This window comes from Sceloporus occidentalis, unplaced genomic scaffold (genome assembly GCF_023333645.1).
Source record: "Sceloporus occidentalis isolate IW3139 unplaced genomic scaffold, rSceOcc1.0.p SCAF_7, whole genome shotgun sequence".
NCBI classification, from domain to species: Eukaryota; Metazoa; Chordata; class Lepidosauria; order Squamata; family Phrynosomatidae; genus Sceloporus; species Sceloporus occidentalis.
In genome coordinates, this window is record NW_028316987.1 from 7,687,808 (window position 1) to 7,708,053 (window position 20,246).

Consider the following 20,246-nt stretch of genomic DNA (forward strand, 5'->3'; position numbering starts at 1 on the left):
TATATTATTGAGTCTGGAAAATCAGTGTGTAAATATTATTGCCTTCAAAACGTACCAGCAAGATTTGTGTTTCAATGGGCCTGAACAGACAGGCCAAAATAAAGCTGCTTCGGGTCATTTTGGAGGTATGCTGTTTAAATGATGCATGAGTACTAAGAGGCCGGGTGCCACACCAAAGCCACACTCCAGTCCTAAGGACTAGAGCACAGCTTTGGCACAGCTTCTGGCCTCTTAAGATACTTCCAAAGTGACTCGAAGCAGATTTATTTTGGCCTGTCTGTTCAGGCCCAATTTATGTAAAGTGCCCTTTAAAAGAACAGTGAGGAATCTTTGCTCTTCTACATGTTTTGGACTATCATTCCCACATCCTTTATCATTGTCCATACTGGGTGGAAATGCTGGGAATTTTAGGCCAAAACGTTTGGGAAGCCATAGGTTCTTTATCCCTGCTTCAAAACAGCCCTAAAAACCAAAAAGCTCAAAAGCTGGAATCCAAAGCTGAGCTTCGTTTTCTCTCTCCAAGGAATAACTCTACCTCATCTCTTGTGGAGTGATGGAAAAAGAAAATAAATCTATTGGTAACAAAGAAAGAACAACACAAATGATGGTGCTGGCAGCCACCGAGTTCAGAGCACCAAGTATACAAAAGAAATAAGCTGTGGCAGGAGGTTCCTTGGCATCAGTGAAAGCTCTCTGAACTTGACCGAAAAAAGAAGTGTGTAGTAGGCGGACAGCTCTGCCCTGAGCAGGTGGAAAAAGAGTTTCTTGGGGAGAGCGAGGTAACAGGACACAACATGGGAGAACTTGAACAAGAAGTCATATTGGCTGTCTGGCTGCGGTGACGGTTTCTGTGTCCTGTGTCTGCCCGCGGAGAATGGTACCGGTATGAGGGACTTGCAGGGCCACAGGAGGCAGAACCCCTCTTTTCCTGGGGTTCCAAGGGCTCTGTGCAATTGGAGATGACAGAAGGTGGGGAGCTGGTGAAGGCAGAAAAGTCTATACTTGAGGAGGCCAGGAGGCCACAGGTTGGCATGGAAGCAGAGGTCTGAGAAAAAGGCAGTCTGCTGACAGGAGGTGTGGAAGGAGAGTTTTGACTGCAATTGTGGGGACAGGTTGAGGCAGGGAGGTAGGAAGACTGAGCAGCCAGCTGACTCTGAAGGAGGCTCATCAGATGGTGCAGCTCCCGGCTGAGTTGGGAAACCTCCCGGTTCAGATTGCTGATCTGGAGGAGTAAGAAAATCAGAATCAGAAAAAGAAGTAATTCCTAGAATTTATACAGTGGTAGAATTCAAAAATATAGCTGTGTTAGTCTGTAGAATCAGTATGCAGAGATATTTTTTTGTGGGTTTTTCGGGCTTTGTGGCCACAGATGCTGGCAAAATGTCAGGAATAAACTCTTTTAGAACATGGCCACATAGCCCAAAAAACCACAAAAAACTATGGATGCTGGCCATGAAAGCTTTTGAGATCTTGTAAAACCTTTGAAACTAACTGAAAGAAGTTGGTGGTGGTGGTACAATCTTCTGTAGACTAAAGTCTACTTTCTCAGATGCATCTGAATTTAGCCTACGAAAGCTCATGCTGCCAACTTCTTTCTTTCAGTTAATCTCAAAGGTGATACAAAATCTCTCTACATACTAGAATTTATACAGCATTTTAAGAGTGTTACACATAAGTCAACACCACACTCCTGTATGGTAGGAATAGTGCTTTGAAATGTTGATCCTTTTTTAGACTAAATCCCCCAGAATTCCTTCAGCCATGTTATCACACACACACTTTCAGGGCTCTGTTTTGGTTGGAATTAGTATTTCGATGTGGGTTAAGGCCTTGGCCAGAATCACCTGCTGAGTCATAGGAGTATTGAGATTAAGGAAAGAGATGCTTCTTGTTTCACCCTGTGGTCTCTGAAATACTGCTTATAGTAGCCCTGCAATCCGTAATGAACACATTCATCCTGACAGCCACCAGTTTGAAAAGAAAGCAGTACAGTCAACTCCAGTGTCAGGTATGGAGTAACTCTGTGGCCATATCAAGTCTCTTATCTCTCAAATTCACTTTACCCATAATCCATTTTCTGAAATGGCAATATCAGCAACAGACTTTACAGATTTAGAATCTTAGGCCTGTTACAGACTGCCAAAATAAAGCTGCTTCGGGTCTCTTTGGAGGTATGCTATTTAAATGATGCATGGGTCCTAAGAGGCCGGAGGTTGCGCCAAAGCCACACTCCATTCCTAAACACTGGAGTGTAGCTTTGGTGCAGCTTCCGGATTCTTAGGGTGCATGCATCATTTAAACAGCATACCTCCAAAGAGACCTGAAGCAGCTTTATTTTGGCAGTCTGTAACAGGCCATAGAATCATAGAAAGCTTCTTGTGAAAGCTCTTTCATATTAAAACGGCAGGAAGGAATTACACCCTGCACTCAGTCCCACGATTCGTTCCCGCAAACAGGTGAAAATGTTACTTTCTGGATTACAATTCTCAGGATCCCTCCAACACTGCTGGTAATATCTTTACCAAATTGCTAATGGATTTCTGTTTTGGCAATTAACATTTGGGTTTGGCTACTGGACTAAAGAATGTGTTTGATGGCCCAATGGGCCATTTGGAAAATAGGCTGGCAGATGAAGTAAAAAAGGAGTGCAGAATGGCTATGCTGCAGGGTATGGTGGTGGTGGTGGTGGTTCTGGTAGTTGTAGTCCAAAAATTAATTTTCCAAGCTCATATAGTATTGGTACTGTGTGATCCAAAATTTAAAAAATTTAAAAATTGAATTAAAAAAAATATGAGTCTAGACTTCTGTTTTTTGCTATGTTCATTTCAGCTTCAGAGTCACTAAAGGAAGAGGATGAGCCACTAGAGGCACTGGGTGGGCAGGGAGACTATGGTGGGGGAAAGTGCTGCCTAACTTGGGTTCTTACTAAGAATGAGGAACACAGGGGTGGTAGTTGGGAGAAGGAGAAGGTTGGCTTTGTTGCTATGAAATTGTCACCAACCCATGCTAAATTTAAACCTTGACACCCTGAGTCAGAAACGCCAACACCGGCGATGCACACAAAAATCTTCTCCCTCATTCCTCCCCCTTCCAGAGACATGAAAACACACACACAAGGAGACACAGAAAAAAGAAACCAGGCGCTGGAAGCAAGTGGTCATATTTGACTATGAATATGATTTTGATTCTTGAGGCCATCCAACTTGCCTATATGTTTAGGAGTGGGAGTGGAGAAGGAAGAGTCTCAAATAGATGTAAGTAAGAGACAAAGCCCCAGAAATGCAGGATTTTCATGTCTTGTGATTATATAGCCCTTTCCCCTACTGTCTGATCTGTGAAGATTTTTCTGTTGTTACTTACTGCGGTAAGGGAAATGGACTCTGCTTAGGGGCACTTTTTCCTGCTCCTATGCACACGGCAAATTTATAGCAGTTTGATACCACTTTCACTTTCATAGCTATTTTATATGAAGTGCTGGGATTGTAAGGTGCCTGCTTCTGCACTATGTAGGGGGAAAAACAGGCACTTCACAAAACGCTCAAAGGATGGTTGTTTTATTAGTTCATTTGTTTTTTTAAGGAAGAAAATGAAAGAAAAGAAAAGAAAGCCTGGCATGTATTTATGACCCTTCCTTTTATGATTTGATATAAGCCCTGAAGAAGGTCTTAAGAGTTTACAGACCAAAATATGTCAGGGCTTTTTTTTAAAGCTAATAAAACAACTAAAACAACCTCCAGGTGCTTCTTTGAAATATTATTGGCTGTACCTCAAACTACAACATCATACTTTTCTGACAAAGAATTCTGAGTCCTCCTCACAAAACTACAAATCCAAGGTTCTATAGGATGAAGCCATGGAAATTTAAGTGGTATCACTGTGGTATAATTATGTAGTGCGGATACATGCAAGGAACATATATTGCATTTTAACTTAACTTTGCACAATAAGATACTTAAACATGACACTACATTTGCCAGGTCTCGTTTTTCTGGTATAGATAAACCAGATGCAAGAAAGACTCAGCTGTAGTGAGACCTTCCACAAATTAAGACCTTCTGCATCCTACCTCTTGATTGAGCCTCCTGATGTTCTCCTTTACCTCATCAGCTTCTGAATTTAACACAGGGATGGCTTCTTCAATCCCTGTGAGAAAAATCCAAGGGAAGGAGAAGGGAAAGATGAGAAGATGAAAAAAAGAGAGCCATAGATTGTTTCCTAACTAATCCCCTGACAGTGGGTTCATGTGAGAAAGGGACTACTGGGCTATATTTGGTGACACAGATAGAGCTAAGAATTGCTAAAACCCATTTTTCACTTCACCGGTTATACCAGGTCAAATGCAGATGAGGGTCGAAACACTGGATATGCCTCCATAGAAATAAAACACAAAAACCTATGTACGTGGAGATGAAAATGTCAGAGAGAATCTAACCTTATGTTCTATATACCCGTTTCCCATAAGTAGGGCATACAAATCATAACAAGGGATGGAGAAGCCTTCAGTCCTGGGAGCCACCCATAGATATAGGCCCAATTCTGCACCAAGAAAACAATGAAATTCTGCACTTCAAGTATACATTATTTAAAGATTTGTTTACCTTTGTACGTTGTTATGTTTTATAGCTTTTAGCTAGTTGCTTTTAATGTTTTTTTTCAATTTTTCAATTAAAAAATTATTGTAAAGTTTTAAAAGCTGCTGAAGGTGCCTGGGGCTAGGTTGGCCTCCACCACTCGGAGGACGTTCTCCATAGCTGCCCCAGCCCTTTGGAATGCGCTGCCCACAGAGCTCCGCTCGTCTACTACCCTGGCCCAATTTAGGAAGGATCTTAAAACCTTCCTATTCCAACAGGCATTCCCCGAATAAATATCCTGTGGGCCTCCCTCCTCTTCCGTGGCCAAGAGGTTGGGCTATGGGGTTTTTGCTTGTTGTTTGTTTTTAATTCTGTAACTATGTATTTTTGTATATTTTATATTGTTGTAAGCCGCCCTGATCGTAGGAAGGGTGGCATATAAATAAAAATTTTATTATTTATTTATTTATTATTAAAATGGTTTTATTTGTGAGCTGCCTTGGGTCCTTTCTGGGAGAAAGGTGGTATAGAAAATAAATAAATAAATAAATAAATAAATAAATATCAAGATCCATCTGCACAAATTTTTTCATTAAAATTCCTCCTTAACAATCAAAGGCTTGGGTGGAACGGTACTGTGTGAAGTTCACAGGGCTGATCCATTCCTACTGTTTCACACTATCTATTTCTTTCTGGTAGGAAATTCAAAGGATGACCTTTTACAGAATCAGGTTCCAGGTGGAAAGAAAACACTGGAGACTTAACTTTTTTGTGTGGACAAAATGATCTACAGAGAAGCATGGTCTTTCAAAGCATGCAGCTTTATCATTGTTCAGGTTTCATCAGGCAAGGCAAAGCACATTTCTGTCTCTACTCTTGAGTATATATGACTGTCAAACTGTTGCTCTCCAGTTCCATCTGAGTTCATTGGGTATTTCATAAACAGTAGCCACTATTCCTCAATACTTATCAAATAAGCATCTTTGAGCACAAGGATGGAGAATGGATGGATGGTGGATTGCAGAGAATACTGGGTAATGTAGCTATAATAGAAGAATGTTTCCACCCCCTCTAAAAAAATAACCCCACACATGTATACAGTGGAGAATTCAGACAATCAGTTAATAAACTGAGATATTAGCACACCGTTTGCCTACACACACACAGTCCCTTCGCAGAGTCCTCCCTTGGCAGAAGACCAAGCAATTTGGGAAGACATCCATTAACTATTGTTTCCCATTTTGTCTCAATCAGTTAACAGTTTTGGAACAAGCCAAAACAGTTTCAAGACATGGTTTAGTATCATGGCTCATTCTGAACCTGTTAGTCATAGTGTCTGGCTTCAAACAAAATCAGTGAAGAGATGTGCCATTTTAATTTGATTGCTTCTGATTAGGCTTAATGTCCAGTTGAGATTTTCAGAGCCAACTGAAGGGTCTCACTACCTTATAAGATGCTTGGTTAATGAACATGGATAGTTAATACCTACATGGCCTATTAAACTCTGTTAGGTGGAAGGACCCCCTCTCCTTATTTGCCAAGGTTACCTGACACAGGAGGCTCTTGTGCTGAGTTCTGGAGAGGCTGGTACATGTTGAAAGTAAAGGTCTGTGTCTCTGATGCTCTGCTATCATCTTCAATTCCATCTACAACTCTATAGAGGGTGGGAGATAAGTCAGCTTTAGAAGGGGATCAAAGGGTAGGAGGACAGGGCTAAACAATAGCTTTTAGGTTCAAATCCCTACTCACAAATGAACCCTAACCTACCTCAAGGGGCATGGTGGAGGGTACACAAGCTCATTGGAAGAAAGGGAGGGAAAGAAATTTAACAGATAAAAAAGGCGAGGAAGTCAGGCAGCTGGAAATGAATGAACTGAACCTCATCATCAACAGCTCTATGAACACAGAGGCATTGCTTTATCCCTGCATTTCAGTGTACATGCATTAATTTCCCAGTGCTGGTAAGAAAAATGATTTACTGTATCAACTGACAAGCCCTTATCCAGCAGTGCTGTGGTATATTGGAAGTGCAGGCACTCATCATGAAACGTCCCCACTGCCATGCTCCTCAAGAAGAGTCTTAAAATAATAAACATTTGTGTTGAGCCATTTATAATTCTTAAACTTAATGTGTCTTTTAGGCCTGATACAGATGGACGGGAAGCAGCGCGGCGGCATCAATTCTAGGATTCGGGAGCAGCAACTGCACGCTCTGGAACCCTAATATGTACAGACACCGCCATCATGGTGACCTCCGGTCCACACGGGGGCCGCCATGATGATGCCAACGCCATGCAGTGTCCAGACATCGCTGACAGGAAGTGGCAGCATGGCGGCACCCCTTCCTGTTTGCAACATCACAAAAAAGAAGCTGCTCTAGGTAGCTTCTTTTTGGTGGCACATCTGTGCTGCAGCGTGCGGATGCTGCAGCACAGAAGTGGGGCTAAACAGGCAGCTTGAACCAACCCGTCTGTATGGCCTCAAGTTACCAATTCAAGATCAAGCCAAACCAAAATACTGTTAATGACATGTCCAAGAGAGTACAAGAAGCTCCATCCAGCTCTGTGCCCCAAGCAATTGACAAGCTCCATGGGGCTGCTGCTACAAGAAGAGAAGCAACCAGACAAGGTTATCATTCTGCTTCCTTTATCTGTAGCCAACTGCAGTGCACAGAGAGGTAGTTCCTACTGCCCAGTCATCTCTCCATTCCCCAGAGGAATTGGTATCTGCTAGGTTTGAGGAGACATGGAATTATGAACAGGGGGCTATTATGCCCCATGTGCACTATCCAGGATCTTTTCATTCCCGCAAGTATATCACACAACAAGATATATTTGCTACAAAAATCCAGTTTACCCTCAGGTATTGTGAGAACTGCAGCTCAGATCAGAGGGAAAAGCAAGATCTGAGAATGGGGTTGGCTACTGATGCTATTGCCTTTCGCAATAAAAATGTTCTGTTGACACTGCAAGTCCTGCACCGTTCTGCCCTGCTCTTACCTGGGGCTGAGGTCTGGGGGTCCATAATTCATGAGAGAAGGAATGAGGAGTTTGCCAATTGTCCGCGCATTGGTGATCTCACTGTCAGAGAATCGATCCTCCCGGCGACACCGTGAAGAAGGACTATGGCCTCGGTTGCAGCGAGCTGGAGACCGGCAATTTCGCCGCAGGGCTGAGAACTGCCGCAGGTCATCTCCTAGGAGGCTGCTGAAGGAGCCCTTCCTCACGGGACTGTTGAGGTTGGGCAAGAGGAGTTTGCGGCGGGTGATGGTGGCAGGTGAGGGTTGGAAGAGGTCCTCAGTGTCCTCAGTGTATTCCTGGATGGAGGGCAGGGGCTTCTCAGGGGCAGCACCACTTTCAGAATGAGGCTGGCCATAAGGAAAGAAGGATGTCAATAGTTCAGGGGCGAAGGGGAACCTTTTCTTAAACCCTTCATGCTATACATGTGATTTTGTGGCACCATCAATGTTGAGGGTATGTATTAATCATGCAAAGAACCATTACAAACCATTTTATATGTGCACTTGAAACCAGTTTAAGTCTTGTCTGTGACAACATGGTTAGCCTAAATACAAGGTTATTTGCAAGGTTAACCATTATTCTTCCCATTCTACACAAAGACTGAGTCATGCAATCAGAGTATTTTCATATAGTCATGGCTGAATATCATTAGAACTAAGAGAAGCACATGGAATAAACTGTCCTTTATAACACTTAGAATATTAGAGTTCAGATGGAGTAGTCAGGGACCAAGACAAAATCTGCGGGGCCATTCAGACTACCTTTTGTACCAAATTGTAACTTGGATTAAAAGTCGGAAGTTCCCAATGGCACTGGTTTAAACACATCAGAATTAGGGTTTTACACACCCAAACCAGGGCAAATCCCCCTTAGAGCGTTTTTTCCAAAAGTGGATTATTTCCCGTTTCTTTTAGGAAAACCCTGTTGTTTCCCCGCTGCTGGAAAATGTGAACTTGGCCTCGGTCATGATCGGGTCAAGTTCAGAGGAAGGATTTAGGTCAGAGGGAGGGCAGAGGGCGGAAAGTGCCTTCCCTCTCACAGGCAGCTTCCTCTCTCTCTCTCTCTTTTTTGTAATTTTATTTTTGACAGATTATGTGAATGCTTGTTCTACAGGTTGTGTGTGTGACAGAATATGCGAATGCTTGTGTTCCTTTAAAATTTGGCAAACTGATACAATGTGTGAATGCTTTTGCTACATACGTGTATGTAATGGCATTCTGGGGTAGCAATCTGAGGGAAAGCAAAGAAAGAGGATACAGAGATGGCATTCTGAGGTGAGGTATTATTATTATTATTGTGATAAATTATTATTATTATTATTAAACTTTATTTCTAAAGCACTGTAATTATGCGAATGCTTGTTCTACAGGTTGATACATATCGATAGAATGTGTGAATGCTTGTGCTATATGTGTGTATGTAAGGAAAGGTGGCATTCTGGGGTGGCAATTGGAGGGAAAGCAGATGCAGAGATGGCATTCAGGTGGCCTCCCCTGCAAGCGACTTATTATTATTATTATTATTATTATTATTATTATTATTATTATGTGAATGCTTTGGGCTGAAAGGGAAGGGAAGGGAAGAGGTTCCAAAGAGGAGGAAATGCTGGGCTAGAAGCGAAGGGGAAGCAAGAGGATGGCATTCTGAGGGAAGGCTGTGGAAACCCACTCTCTCAGCCTCAGGGTAAAGGCAATGGCAAATCTCCTCGGAACCAATCTTGCCAAGAAAACCCCAGGATGGAGTCATTTTAGGGTTGCCATAATCTGTAATGACCCAAATACAAAACACACACACACACACACACACACTTTTGGAGGTTTTTAAATTTGACAAGTTGACAGAATATGCGCACACTACCGCCACTTTTTTTTTAAAAAAGGAGGGAGGAAAGCACCCATTCTGTTGGCCAATGGCTGTAGGATATGTCACCTTTGACGAAAGCGGAAGTGAATTTGATTGACAACAAAGGAGGCTCCATTTTAAAGTGGCACTGCAAATGTGAACTTCAGAGGGACAAATTGCCCCGATCAAGATAAAGGGTAGTGGGCACTTGTAACTGGGGTGATTCGGTATGAGGGCAACCAGATCTACCCAGTTCTATCCAGAGCAAATGGGCTAGTGAGAATGGGGTCTGAATTTCACACAAATTTAGAATAGGTCAAAATTAAAATTGAGGATTTTAGTTTCAAACCTCTGTCAGATTTGACTTTCAAATGTTGACTTTGAATGGCCCGTGCCATAGGTCTTTCTAAAAATATTCCTCAAAGTTATGCATTACTGTGTGTCATTAAATAGGAAGGTTATAGTGCAATCCTATATATGCTTGCTCAGGAATGAACTCCACTGAGGTCAATGGGACTCACCCACACTAAGTGCACATACGCTTGCAGCTTTAAACACATACTTAATTCTCCCCATACTGAAACCCATGTGACTATAAAGCATTTAATTATCCCACTTAAATAATGCCCCTGAATATTAAATACTTCTAGATAAAAACTGAAACCCGTTTAAATTTAAAGGTCAGGATGGCAAATATCAACCTGCCAAATTTATGGTGTTAGAATTCAAAGACATAGCCTTGTTAATCTGGAAAATCAAGAAGCAAAGGGATCTTGGAGCACCTTTGAGACTAACTGAAAGAAAGAAGCTGGTAGCATGAGGTTTCATAGACTTGAGCCTACATCCTCAGATGCATGGGGTGGAGTGGAGAGTCTAGGGATTAAACTTATATAAGCACTCTGTGTGTAAGAATGTCGACTGAAATGCAAAACGTTGTGGGTATAGAGATAAAGTGACAAGTTCAATTTTAACTGTGGTTGTTGGGGAACAATGACAGAAAGAAGGATGTTACCTAAAGCCAAAGAGAGTAGATGTACATATGAATGAACATCTCCTCTTTGGACCCCACACTACATTCCAATAATCATACTTACTCTGCCCTAAATCAATAATATTACAGTAACTGAGAATGATAAGTGTGTGAGTGAAATATTTAGGAGAATATAATTCAAATCAGGATATTATGCTTGGAAATCCCCTCCTCCCCAATCAGTTTGTCCTGTGATCATGAATTCTTTCCCCATCCTTGCCCTCTGCTCCCCTAGAGGAAAATTCAAGCTACCTGGGATAAACGTGGGGACCTGGAGAATCGGAGAAGTCCCTGAAAAGGAAAACAAAAACACATAAAGGATAAGTTCTTTCACTTTCCACTACCCAAACACTGTCTTTGGTTGTTAGGCTGACAACTTTGTTAGAAGTTTAAGAGAAGATTGACACACACAGGGTTTTTCTACAGTTCTGACATCATGAAACATTTACTGTCCATTCTGCCAGAATACCATCTGAAAAACCATCATGTCCTGAACTGTGAAACATAAAGGTTTCCTTCCCCCCTGCCAGCAGAAATTAGATAGATTGCAAATCTCCAGGAACTGCTGTAAAGTAGCAGGATTATTGAAAAGAGGGCTTTAGAAACAGGACCTATGGAATGTATTTCTTGCACTACAAACACAATCTGTTAGGGGAGTGAGTTTCTGGCATACTTTCTTGATGTCCCTCTGCTTACTTCTGCAACACTTTGGCACTCATAATGATATTGTAGCTATCATTTCAGTAGAGGTCAGGTGAAACAATGGACCAACAGGGTTTTCATTAGGTCATATAAACTTGTTGCCCAAGGTTTGGAGCCTGAACAAATCTTGGCCTATTGATCCTTGCTTGATCCCATGGCATGCCCAAGATATTTTGCTGTCTGATGAACTGGGCAAGATAGTGGGAGGCATTATTTAATGTCCAGAAGTTGGGTGGACCAACAGTTGGATTTTGCCTCAGTACTGGTGATGGAACAACATCTTCCATCATACCTCAGGACAGCAAATAAGTGGAGGTGGGGAGAGCTGGAAATGTTGCCTGAAACACAAAGCTGGGTTTTCACACCTTTTACCTGAGGCTATTGTCTCATGGTGCCTAATAATAGAGCTGGACCTGCTTGATTCGTTCCTTCCCAGCTTTGACAGACAATAGCTAAGAGATTACATCCAGCAGTTCTATGTCCTCCCTCCATCCAGTAGCTGTAATACCTCAGAAGCCCCAATGGGGAATGGGGGAGGCAAATTCAGATGATGAAGAAGCACCTGGCTTCAGCTCAGAAGGGGGAAGAAATGAGGGTGTTCTCCTAGATGGTTTGCATCCTTCTTTTTTTTTCCTTTGGAGCCCAGAGCAGCTACATTTTCTTCATCTGAATTTCCTCCAGCATCCCTCCCATCCTCACCAGTTAGCGGTGGCCCCTCCTGATGTTTAACTGCTGCTAGAGGCAAGTTTTGGAAGGAGTGCAAAAGGCTAGAGAGTAGCTCATCCAAAAACAAGAAATGCACATAGATACTGCCAGTGCGTCAGATCCATTTCCTGGATTCCTGCTATTTGTTCTGTTAACTAGTGTTGCTCTCACTGATCCACTCGCCTGCCTCTGATTTCCTCTTCCACTCTCCTCCTTCTTCAGAAGAGGAAATTTTAGTTCGAGAAAAAAACTGACAATTCTGTTAAACGACACATCTTGCAGAACTACAGTTTCCAGGCTTATCTGGAAAGATTAAGTGCCTTAATAAACAATTTAAATTAAATTCTCTTAATTAAGTACTGTACAATAAAAGTGTGAGGTAATCTTCACACAAGGGCCACATGAGTATCTCAGCCTTGTTTTGTGCAGACTTTAGCTTAGGTCGCAAACTTCAATTATGCCTACTCTAGGCTAGTTTAAGATACCACAAAGGCATCAGATTCCATCTGATCTTGAAAGCTAAATGGGATCAGCCCAGTTGATACTTGGATGAGAGACTTGGATGGGAGACTGCCAACAAATAGTGGATGCTATAGGCTTTATTTCAGAGGAAAGAACTATCAAAACCACCTCTGAATGTTCCTTCCCTTATGAGATTCTTGGGGTGACCATAAGTCAAGAGGCAACTTGAAGGCATATGTACACATGCACACATCTTTGGGTCCACCTACTTATAGCTCTAACCTGTGCCATTACCAGCCGCATGTGACTTTTGATATAATGTCTGAAAAGGAACATGGCCCTTGATAGAAGCTTCCTAACCTGTTCACTGTGTCCATTGTAATGTTATGTAGAGATCTTTAATGCTCCTGAAATAGTTATGTAAAGATCACTGCCAAGTTTTCTCATCCTTGACAAGAAAGGACCCTTTTTTGGTGAGAAATGTATACAAAGATCTTGGTTTTCTGCACATAATTGTTATTATAGAAAAACAAGAGGACTTTGTGCAAATTAATTATTTTTTTCACAAAGAAGGCATGAAATGACAAAAATAGTAAAAAAACAAAACCCAAACCTCTCATATTGTTGCCCAGAATAGAGGAGTGAAAATTATTTGCTTGTTCTTGCTTAGAAAAACAAAAAAAAATGTGATGTACATCTTGATCAGAGGAAAGTAGGTTTGTAGTGCCACAATGCCAGCCCCTTCTTCCCCTGGTACATTCTTCCTACCTGGGATGAATGTCTGACAGGCCTTTTGAAATGCAGGCACACTATTATTCTTTGCAGACTGACAGGTTCTGTCCATACATACTCTCACCTTTGCCGGAGCAGGGCCTTTTCCGAAAACTTCTAAATTTATTTACAGGATTTTTAATTGTAAAATAATCCATGCACAGACACAATATACAGCCTTCTTGTCTGTTCAGGAGAGAACTGGGGAAAGTATCTTTTGGACAACAGGTATCAAAATCTCCAGTCAGTATAGTCAGTGACCATGTTTGTGGGTGGATGCTGGGAATTGTAGTCCAAAAGGTTACTTTTTCAAGTTCTTGGGGGCAGCTGAAATGCACCCCACTATCACAGTAGACAAACCTAGGGACAGACAATTTTCCATGTGCTACAACAAAGTGTCAGGAAGGGAAGGGGAAGAAGAAAGTTCAGGATTGCTTTTGACACTGAGCGGATCGTTGTGATGCCAGGTGGGAGCAGCAAGGCATGTTGAGGGAGGTGGTGGGGTGGGGGAAGTAGGATTGGGTTAGGACACAAGACCTTTCACCTCTAGGTCACTGGCTCGAATGTAGCCCAGGCCGGTAGCGCCCAAAGCATGTTACCATCCGACGGCTGTTGGAGAGCTTACGGGTTACTGGCTGTTCACGGTCTTGGTCCTAGTGGACAAAAACCACCATCACAATCAGCAGGAGTTTGGGCAAGCTGTGGCCAAGGGAAAAACTGTAGACGGAGGAAGACATGGAGTGAAGGAGAAACGGGACAGGGAGGAAATGATTTTGTTGATACTCTAGATCCTTTGTCTGGGAAAGGCTAGAAGACTCGGAAGGAACAGCTGGGAGGTTGCCACTACTGCCTCCAGCATCTGCTGCCTGGGGTAGTTTCCCCACTCTGTCCAATATTAGCCAACCCTGTCGCCACAAAACATCCCACAACCAGAAATGTGCATTCATGTGCGTGTGTGTGTATCAGAGAGAGAGTGAATGGTATTTTACTAATCTGGACACAGAAGAGCCTCTACACAGTGGTGGCCATGTGCAAAAAAAGATAGGGTTCCAAAATCTTTAACAGTTGTATAGAAGAAGTTCTGCTCCTGCTGAAATCCCCTCCTCTACACAATGGTTACATGTCTAGGAGCCTCCCCCCCTTTTGTGTGTGACCAGGTGGAGCAAAGAATCTTCTTTGTCATTACTGCCTTCTTTTTCTTTTTTTACTTGTATTTAACTGTATGTTCTTTCACGGTAAGCTGCCTGGAAGGCTTGATGCAAACATTTAAACTAAATAACACTGCCTGATTCATGTGGTTGAGCTACTCTATGGAATGGAAACCATTTCCCACATGCTGATCATTTGCTGGGTGGAGCAGTTAAATAACCAAACAGACAAAAGATACTGTGCATTTGGCTTATTTTGTTTGTAATTTTTAAAGATCCAGGCCTATTAGATCACATTTCATATCCCCCTTTTTCCCCTCCTGTGAACATGCAAGATGTAAACCCAATTACTGTATACAATCACTGAATGCTGGCTGGGAATTGGGGCTTGTGGCTTTTAGTCCTGAAATTAGATCACTAGGTGATAAGATCTCTTGCTACTGCCTCACAGGATTCCTATTACTGTGAGGATAAAGTGGGGAGGAAGAGAGCAATGTATGGATTTTACATGGAGGCAAATTGCTGTAATCCCATGCAGAAACGGGATTTAAAAGTCTGATCCCATGTAGAAACGGGATTTAAACTAGAAAAATCCCGTGTTTGTGCAAAGAGAAAATAACATGACATTAACCCAAATGGAAAGTTGCCAAAACCCACTCCTTTTTACTTTTGGAAGTTCTCGAAAGTAAAAAGGAGTAGGTTTTGGTGACTTTCCGTTTGGGTTAATTTCACATTATTTCACCTTCACACAAACATCGTCTGAAAATCTACCTGCTTTTGTAGGTTTTTTTCCACTTTTTGTTTGGGTTAACCCCCAACATCATTTTCTTTTACAGGTTTTTTTTCTAGTTTAAATTCAGTTTCTGCATGGGATCCATCCCGTGTGATAAACTCCTATGCCACCTTGAGCTCATTGGAAGAAAGGTGGGATATAAGTGTTAACTAATAAATAACAGGGAAAATCCATCAGGCTTGTGCACTTCTTTTCCTGTTGGATACTTGGTGTAATTCCCATTGTTCCAGTGGGTGGCTATGGGGCTATATTAATTCACCCTGGGAGGGCTTGGAGGGCTGTACCTCTTCACTGCATCCTCCCACAAACAAATAAATACATTCCCTCAAAATGCCTGCAAATCCCTTCAAGGGGTGGGAGGCCAGAGTAGGCCTTTTTCGCAAAAGTAAAAGCCGCTTCCTGTGTACTTACTGTTTTTAACAAAGGCTTCTCTTGGGCATAAACATTGCATAGCAGATAATCTAGACTATTAGTAGTCATGATAACTATTAACTATATACAAAATTGGAAAATGTTACTTTTTTGGACTACAATTCTCAAAATACTTCAGCTAGTATGAACACCAGCTAAGCTGACTGTGGAATTTGGGAAGTTGTGGTCCAAAAAAGTAACACTCCCTCATTCTAGCTGTACACAATTAGTTGGGACATTGCAGCTCAGCAAAGCTTGTCAGATCTCGGTATATAATAGTTAAAATATGATCTACAGGAGATGCTGCAATGTGAAGTCTGAAATGGCTTCAGACTGATTCCAGGGACCTGCACTTTAGGCTCTGTATATATTTACATATATTTGCCTTCATCACTTTGCAGAATGGATTAGTCTTCTCTTAACTGTAGAACAAAGAGCTGTTTGGGCTTCTGATGCCTCATCCCCAGATCATAGGAAAATCCTGCTCTCCCCATGCATCACTTCCGAAATACCAAATTATGTGCATATTTTCAAGCCTCTCCTTGTAGCTTTAATGGGCTGAAATGTGACTTTAAAAAAGAAAGCTTGCATATTGAATTCTAATGTTTAAGATGGTTATAGGGAATTATGGAATATGTACAGCCAGTGGCATCCCTAGAGTTGGTGTCACCCAGTGCAGACACCTGGCCCTGCTGGGGTGGATGGGTGGGTGCTGCCAGCTGCTCAAATGCCTACCCAGGGCTGTGAGGTGTGTGTGTGTGTAGTAGCTGGGTAAAGCCAACCAAGATACCGGGGAAGATGACAAAGGTGTGCCACTTCATCCCCAGTGCCTTAGTCATCTCAGGCAAGCCAATGCATCAGGAAAAGGTGAGAGGGGTGTATGCACTCCAGGGCAGCAGGTAAAGAGGGAGGAGCATGCGCTTGTCCCCCTTTCTCTGCCACCTTGGGTCCCTCGAATGCTGCAACAGCAGAGAAATAGTGGGCCTTGCACCACCAACCCTCTACAGGAGAAGGACCAACTGGGTGTCACCCCTCCTCTGGTCACCCAATGCTGTCCGCACTCCCTGCATCTCCCTTATGTTGCCAATGTGTACAGCCCTGCTAAAGATAATTCATCCCACAAATTAGAGCTACAAAACCGATGACCCACAGAGCCAAAGTCAACTGACTGGCCAAAATTTTCTGTGACTGACTGAAGCTCAGTCCAAGCATCCATCCCCTCCCCATTTTGAGTGGCAACAGTGCTTTGCGGCATCTTTCCAACATTAATTCCCGCCTAATGTACCTCATGTGTTATAAGGCCACCTGAGGCAAGTTGCTTTACCATACTGATTGGCCAGCCATCCTGGGCCAAAATTTGGAAACATTACTATTAGATTTCAGCTTCCAGAATCCTCTAGCCAGCATGGCCATTCTGGGAACTGTTTTCCAAATATGTAAGGCTTCCAATCTATGAACCCAATCATGACAGTGGCCCACATAAAAGGGCTCGATTAACTAGTGTTTTCATCTTTTTCTGGTTCTGGAGTAACCTGCCTAATTAGTAATTTTTCTGCCTGAACCTTTGTAAATAGAAGATTTTCTGAGCAATTCACCCCCAATTTTTCTAGCTTTCTTGTTATCTCTGAAAAAAGCTCACTTAACAAAAATAAGTTTAGGCAGAGGGAAAGTTGGTATGTAATGTACATCCTTTTTTGGGGTGCTTTAAAAACATGGAAGATGTGTTTCATTAGCAGTGACACTGGGACAAAAAGGAATGAACAGGCAAACATGAGGAGAAGAGAGGCCTCTGTTGTACTTCCTCAAGACAGTTGTCTGTCTCCATCTGCAGGCTGCATTTATCTTCCTTGCAACTGAGGAATGGGTTGCAGGGAGAGGAGCAGGCAGCACTCTCTCAGCTCAGGGAGGGTTATAAGAAGCAATGATGAAAGGATGCTGATGTAGCCACACAGTACAGGGAAAATTAATTTTGATGGCTTGGGACTGGTGGTTGTAAGCTTAGCAGAGGATGTGAAAGATTGCTGGAGAAATCAAGGGGCCTGCCTTGGGTAGAACTAGCCTTGTGGGAACAAATGACTAGACGTATAGGAAAGCAAAGGGGAAGGGGTAGGCAGACATCTGTATCACCAGCAGCATGCTTCATCCACCTACCTCAATCTCACTGCCTTCGCGTAGGTTGAAGGTGAGGTCCTGATGAATATCCGCCATGAACTTGGCTGAATATTCAGGGTACAGTTCCAGCACCTCGAAGAGCCCACGCAGACTGATGTATTGGAGGTCACAATAAGTGAGTGCCTTGACATCCGCGTTGGTCTTGATGACTTGTTCTTTGCTGGGCAAGTCAGCACCAATGAGATCCCCTTTGCCTGTAATTCAAAGAAATAGCCATGTTAGTCGGGAAAATCCGTATGCAAAGGGATCTTGCAGCACCTTTGAGATTAACTGAAAGATCGAAGTTGCTAGCATGAGCTTTCATAGACTTGAGCTTATTTCCTCAGATGCATTTGGTGGAGTGGAAAGCCCAGGGACAGATCTATATAGCAGTTTGTGTGGGGGGTAGAAAAGTTGTTCATCCAAAGGTTTGAACTGATCCAGGCTGGCATGTTAGGGGCATGTGACAGAACTGGATGGTATGACTGCCAAAAGTGGATGGAGCCACAGCTGGTATGTTAAGACTAAAATGCACATAGTTCTATGCAGATCAGCTACTACTAATAAGGTGGGTATGGACAACTGTGGAAGGGCAGGGGATTGCATTAGACCTTCCCCCAGAAGTCCTTGGAGGACAACATCTCCCACTACACTGGCACTTGCAAAAACACCCCCCAAAAACTATTTTGCATTGAATGCCCCAAACATACTCTAGGGAACATGGGGGACATGTTTACCATGTTTTAGGGGCTTCTGGGCCCTTTTAGGCCCAGGAAAGGTCTTTTTAACAACAGAAAGTAAGGAAAAGTGACTACCTGTTTACTTTCTGTTTCAAAAAAGACTTCTGGGCACAGAGCAAGGAAGGAGAACAAGGAACAAAGCAGAGAACATTGCTAGTTTATTTATTTAACTTACTTAGTTTATGCCCCCACCTTTCTCCCCCAAGGGACCCAGTTTAAAGAATCTTTCTCAAAAAGGGTGACCAGATGCCCTAACCACAAAGGAAGAAAAGGCACCACAAAATCTAGGGGATCAAAGAAAAGGACATTAAAAACAAAAGCTGAAAACAAATCTAAATGTAAATTTGCGATTCTTAGTCATTCTCAAAATGGAGGGCATTCTGAAATTCCTCCTGGACAGAAGGTTGAAATGTAGGACATGCCCTGGAAAAGGAGGACATCTAGTCACCCTGTTCTTAACCTGATGCCTTATCCAGGAGCCATTATTGCTCCACTCTTGCCCATTCTCAAGTGGGAAAGACAAGGGAGCAGTGAAGGAGACTGAGCCAATGTTTTTTGATACCATAATCTTCAGCATTTCACAGATGAAAATAGGAAGAAATGTGCAGCATCAGGGGGTGGTCAAGATGAAAAAAGTTATGAATGAGAAAGAACACACCAGGTAGGAGTGGCTGCAGTACTTTGTTTTTCCTTGAGTCTACAGGGAAGGGCAAGATTGAACCCCCTCCTGTGTGTTAATTGAGTACAATAAAGTACCTTTGCACTTTGAACTAATCTTGCAGCAATTAAAATGAGCCAGTAAAAAGCAAAAGAAACTCGGATATTTTAAAAGTAACTGAAAAAGTGGGACCACAGAGGATTAATTGGGACTGCACTGCCAAATCAGGATAGTTGAAGGGTATTCAGGGTGAGTAAATGTCATAACCGCAAAGGAGGATTAGGCACCACAAAATGAAGGACCTTCAAAAAATGTAGGACATTCCGAAACAAAAGCTAAAAACACCAAAATAAACAGAAATTCATGCTTCATAGTCATGCCAAAAATGGAGGGGATGTTTTGGAATTCCTCCTGGACAGAAGGTTGAAATGTAGGACATATCCTGGAAAAGGAGAATGTCTAGTTAGCCTGGATCCTCCAGCTGTTGGCTTAGACATTAGCTACTTTCATGCCCCCTTTGCCTCCTCTGTGGGGATTTTGGAAAGGGGCTGAACTGAAGCTCTCATGAACTGAGGATGGGATCAGCTGAGCATCCAGTCTAAGTTTCAGATCATGCCTCAGAGGCGAGCTTTCTTTAGGTAACCAAGAGAACAGAGGCATGTAACATGAACTCTGCAATTGGCTGGTAGTATAATAACAGGAAAAAAAGGGGAAATGACTTTCTGCTTTGAATATCATCAGATCAGAAAATTCCACTTGCTGTACATTAGTTTGCATCTCCTGATGTCAGAGACACAGGCCAAAAGGCCCATTCCTCTCCTCCTATTCTGGCGTTCTGTTTGGACGATGCATGGCCCAAAGCCCAGTTCTGGTGTGGACAATCTGGAAGACATCCTGCATATCCTGAATCAGAACTGGGGCATAACATTTTAACATAGAGTAAAATAACTTCCCTGTTGATCTGGATCTTCCAGGGAAGATCTGGAGCCCTCTGTTTGAGCACTGCAGTGGCTGTCTACATAGGTGCTACCCAATGCATTCACCATCACTGTGGATTGACCATTCTGAGGTCAGAACAAGGTGCTCAGTGACAGTCCTCTCAGAAGCAAGCGGCCTGTGGTGGCAGTGGGCATGCTGGGTGGCAAACAGGATGCCCCTGCAGACAGCCGTTGCAATGTGGAAATGGGGGACACGGTAATGGGGGCAGGTCGGGGCAGCTGTGTGACCAGAATACTCTGGACT

The 20,246-nt window shown here is 42.8% G+C and overlaps 1 protein-coding gene across 3 annotated transcripts in view; it reads right to left on the minus strand.

Annotated features, from left to right (window-relative positions):
* Nucleotides 1-247: 247 nt before the first annotated feature.
* Nucleotides 248-20,246, minus strand: part of LOC149309109 (voltage-gated delayed rectifier potassium channel KCNH4-like) — a 69,569-nt gene continuing 49,570 nt past the window's right edge. For 2 of the 3 annotated variants that reach the window (XM_089531805.1, XM_089531807.1), the window contains exons 11-16: nucleotides 17,607-17,821; nucleotides 10,716-10,754; nucleotides 7,571-7,938; nucleotides 6,119-6,225; nucleotides 4,067-4,143; nucleotides 248-1,222 (exon numbers count right to left, since the gene is read on the minus strand). In XM_089531805.1, the coding sequence (XP_089387931.1) occupies nucleotides 680-1,222; nucleotides 4,067-4,143; nucleotides 6,119-6,225; nucleotides 7,571-7,938; nucleotides 10,716-10,754; nucleotides 17,607-17,821 (1,349 nt within the window). In that variant the 3' untranslated portion in view covers nucleotides 248-679. The remainder of the gene's footprint in view (nucleotides 1,223-4,066; nucleotides 4,144-6,118; nucleotides 6,226-7,570; nucleotides 7,939-10,715; nucleotides 10,755-17,606; nucleotides 17,822-20,246) is intronic. The other variant, XM_089531806.1, reaches the window with a different exon arrangement.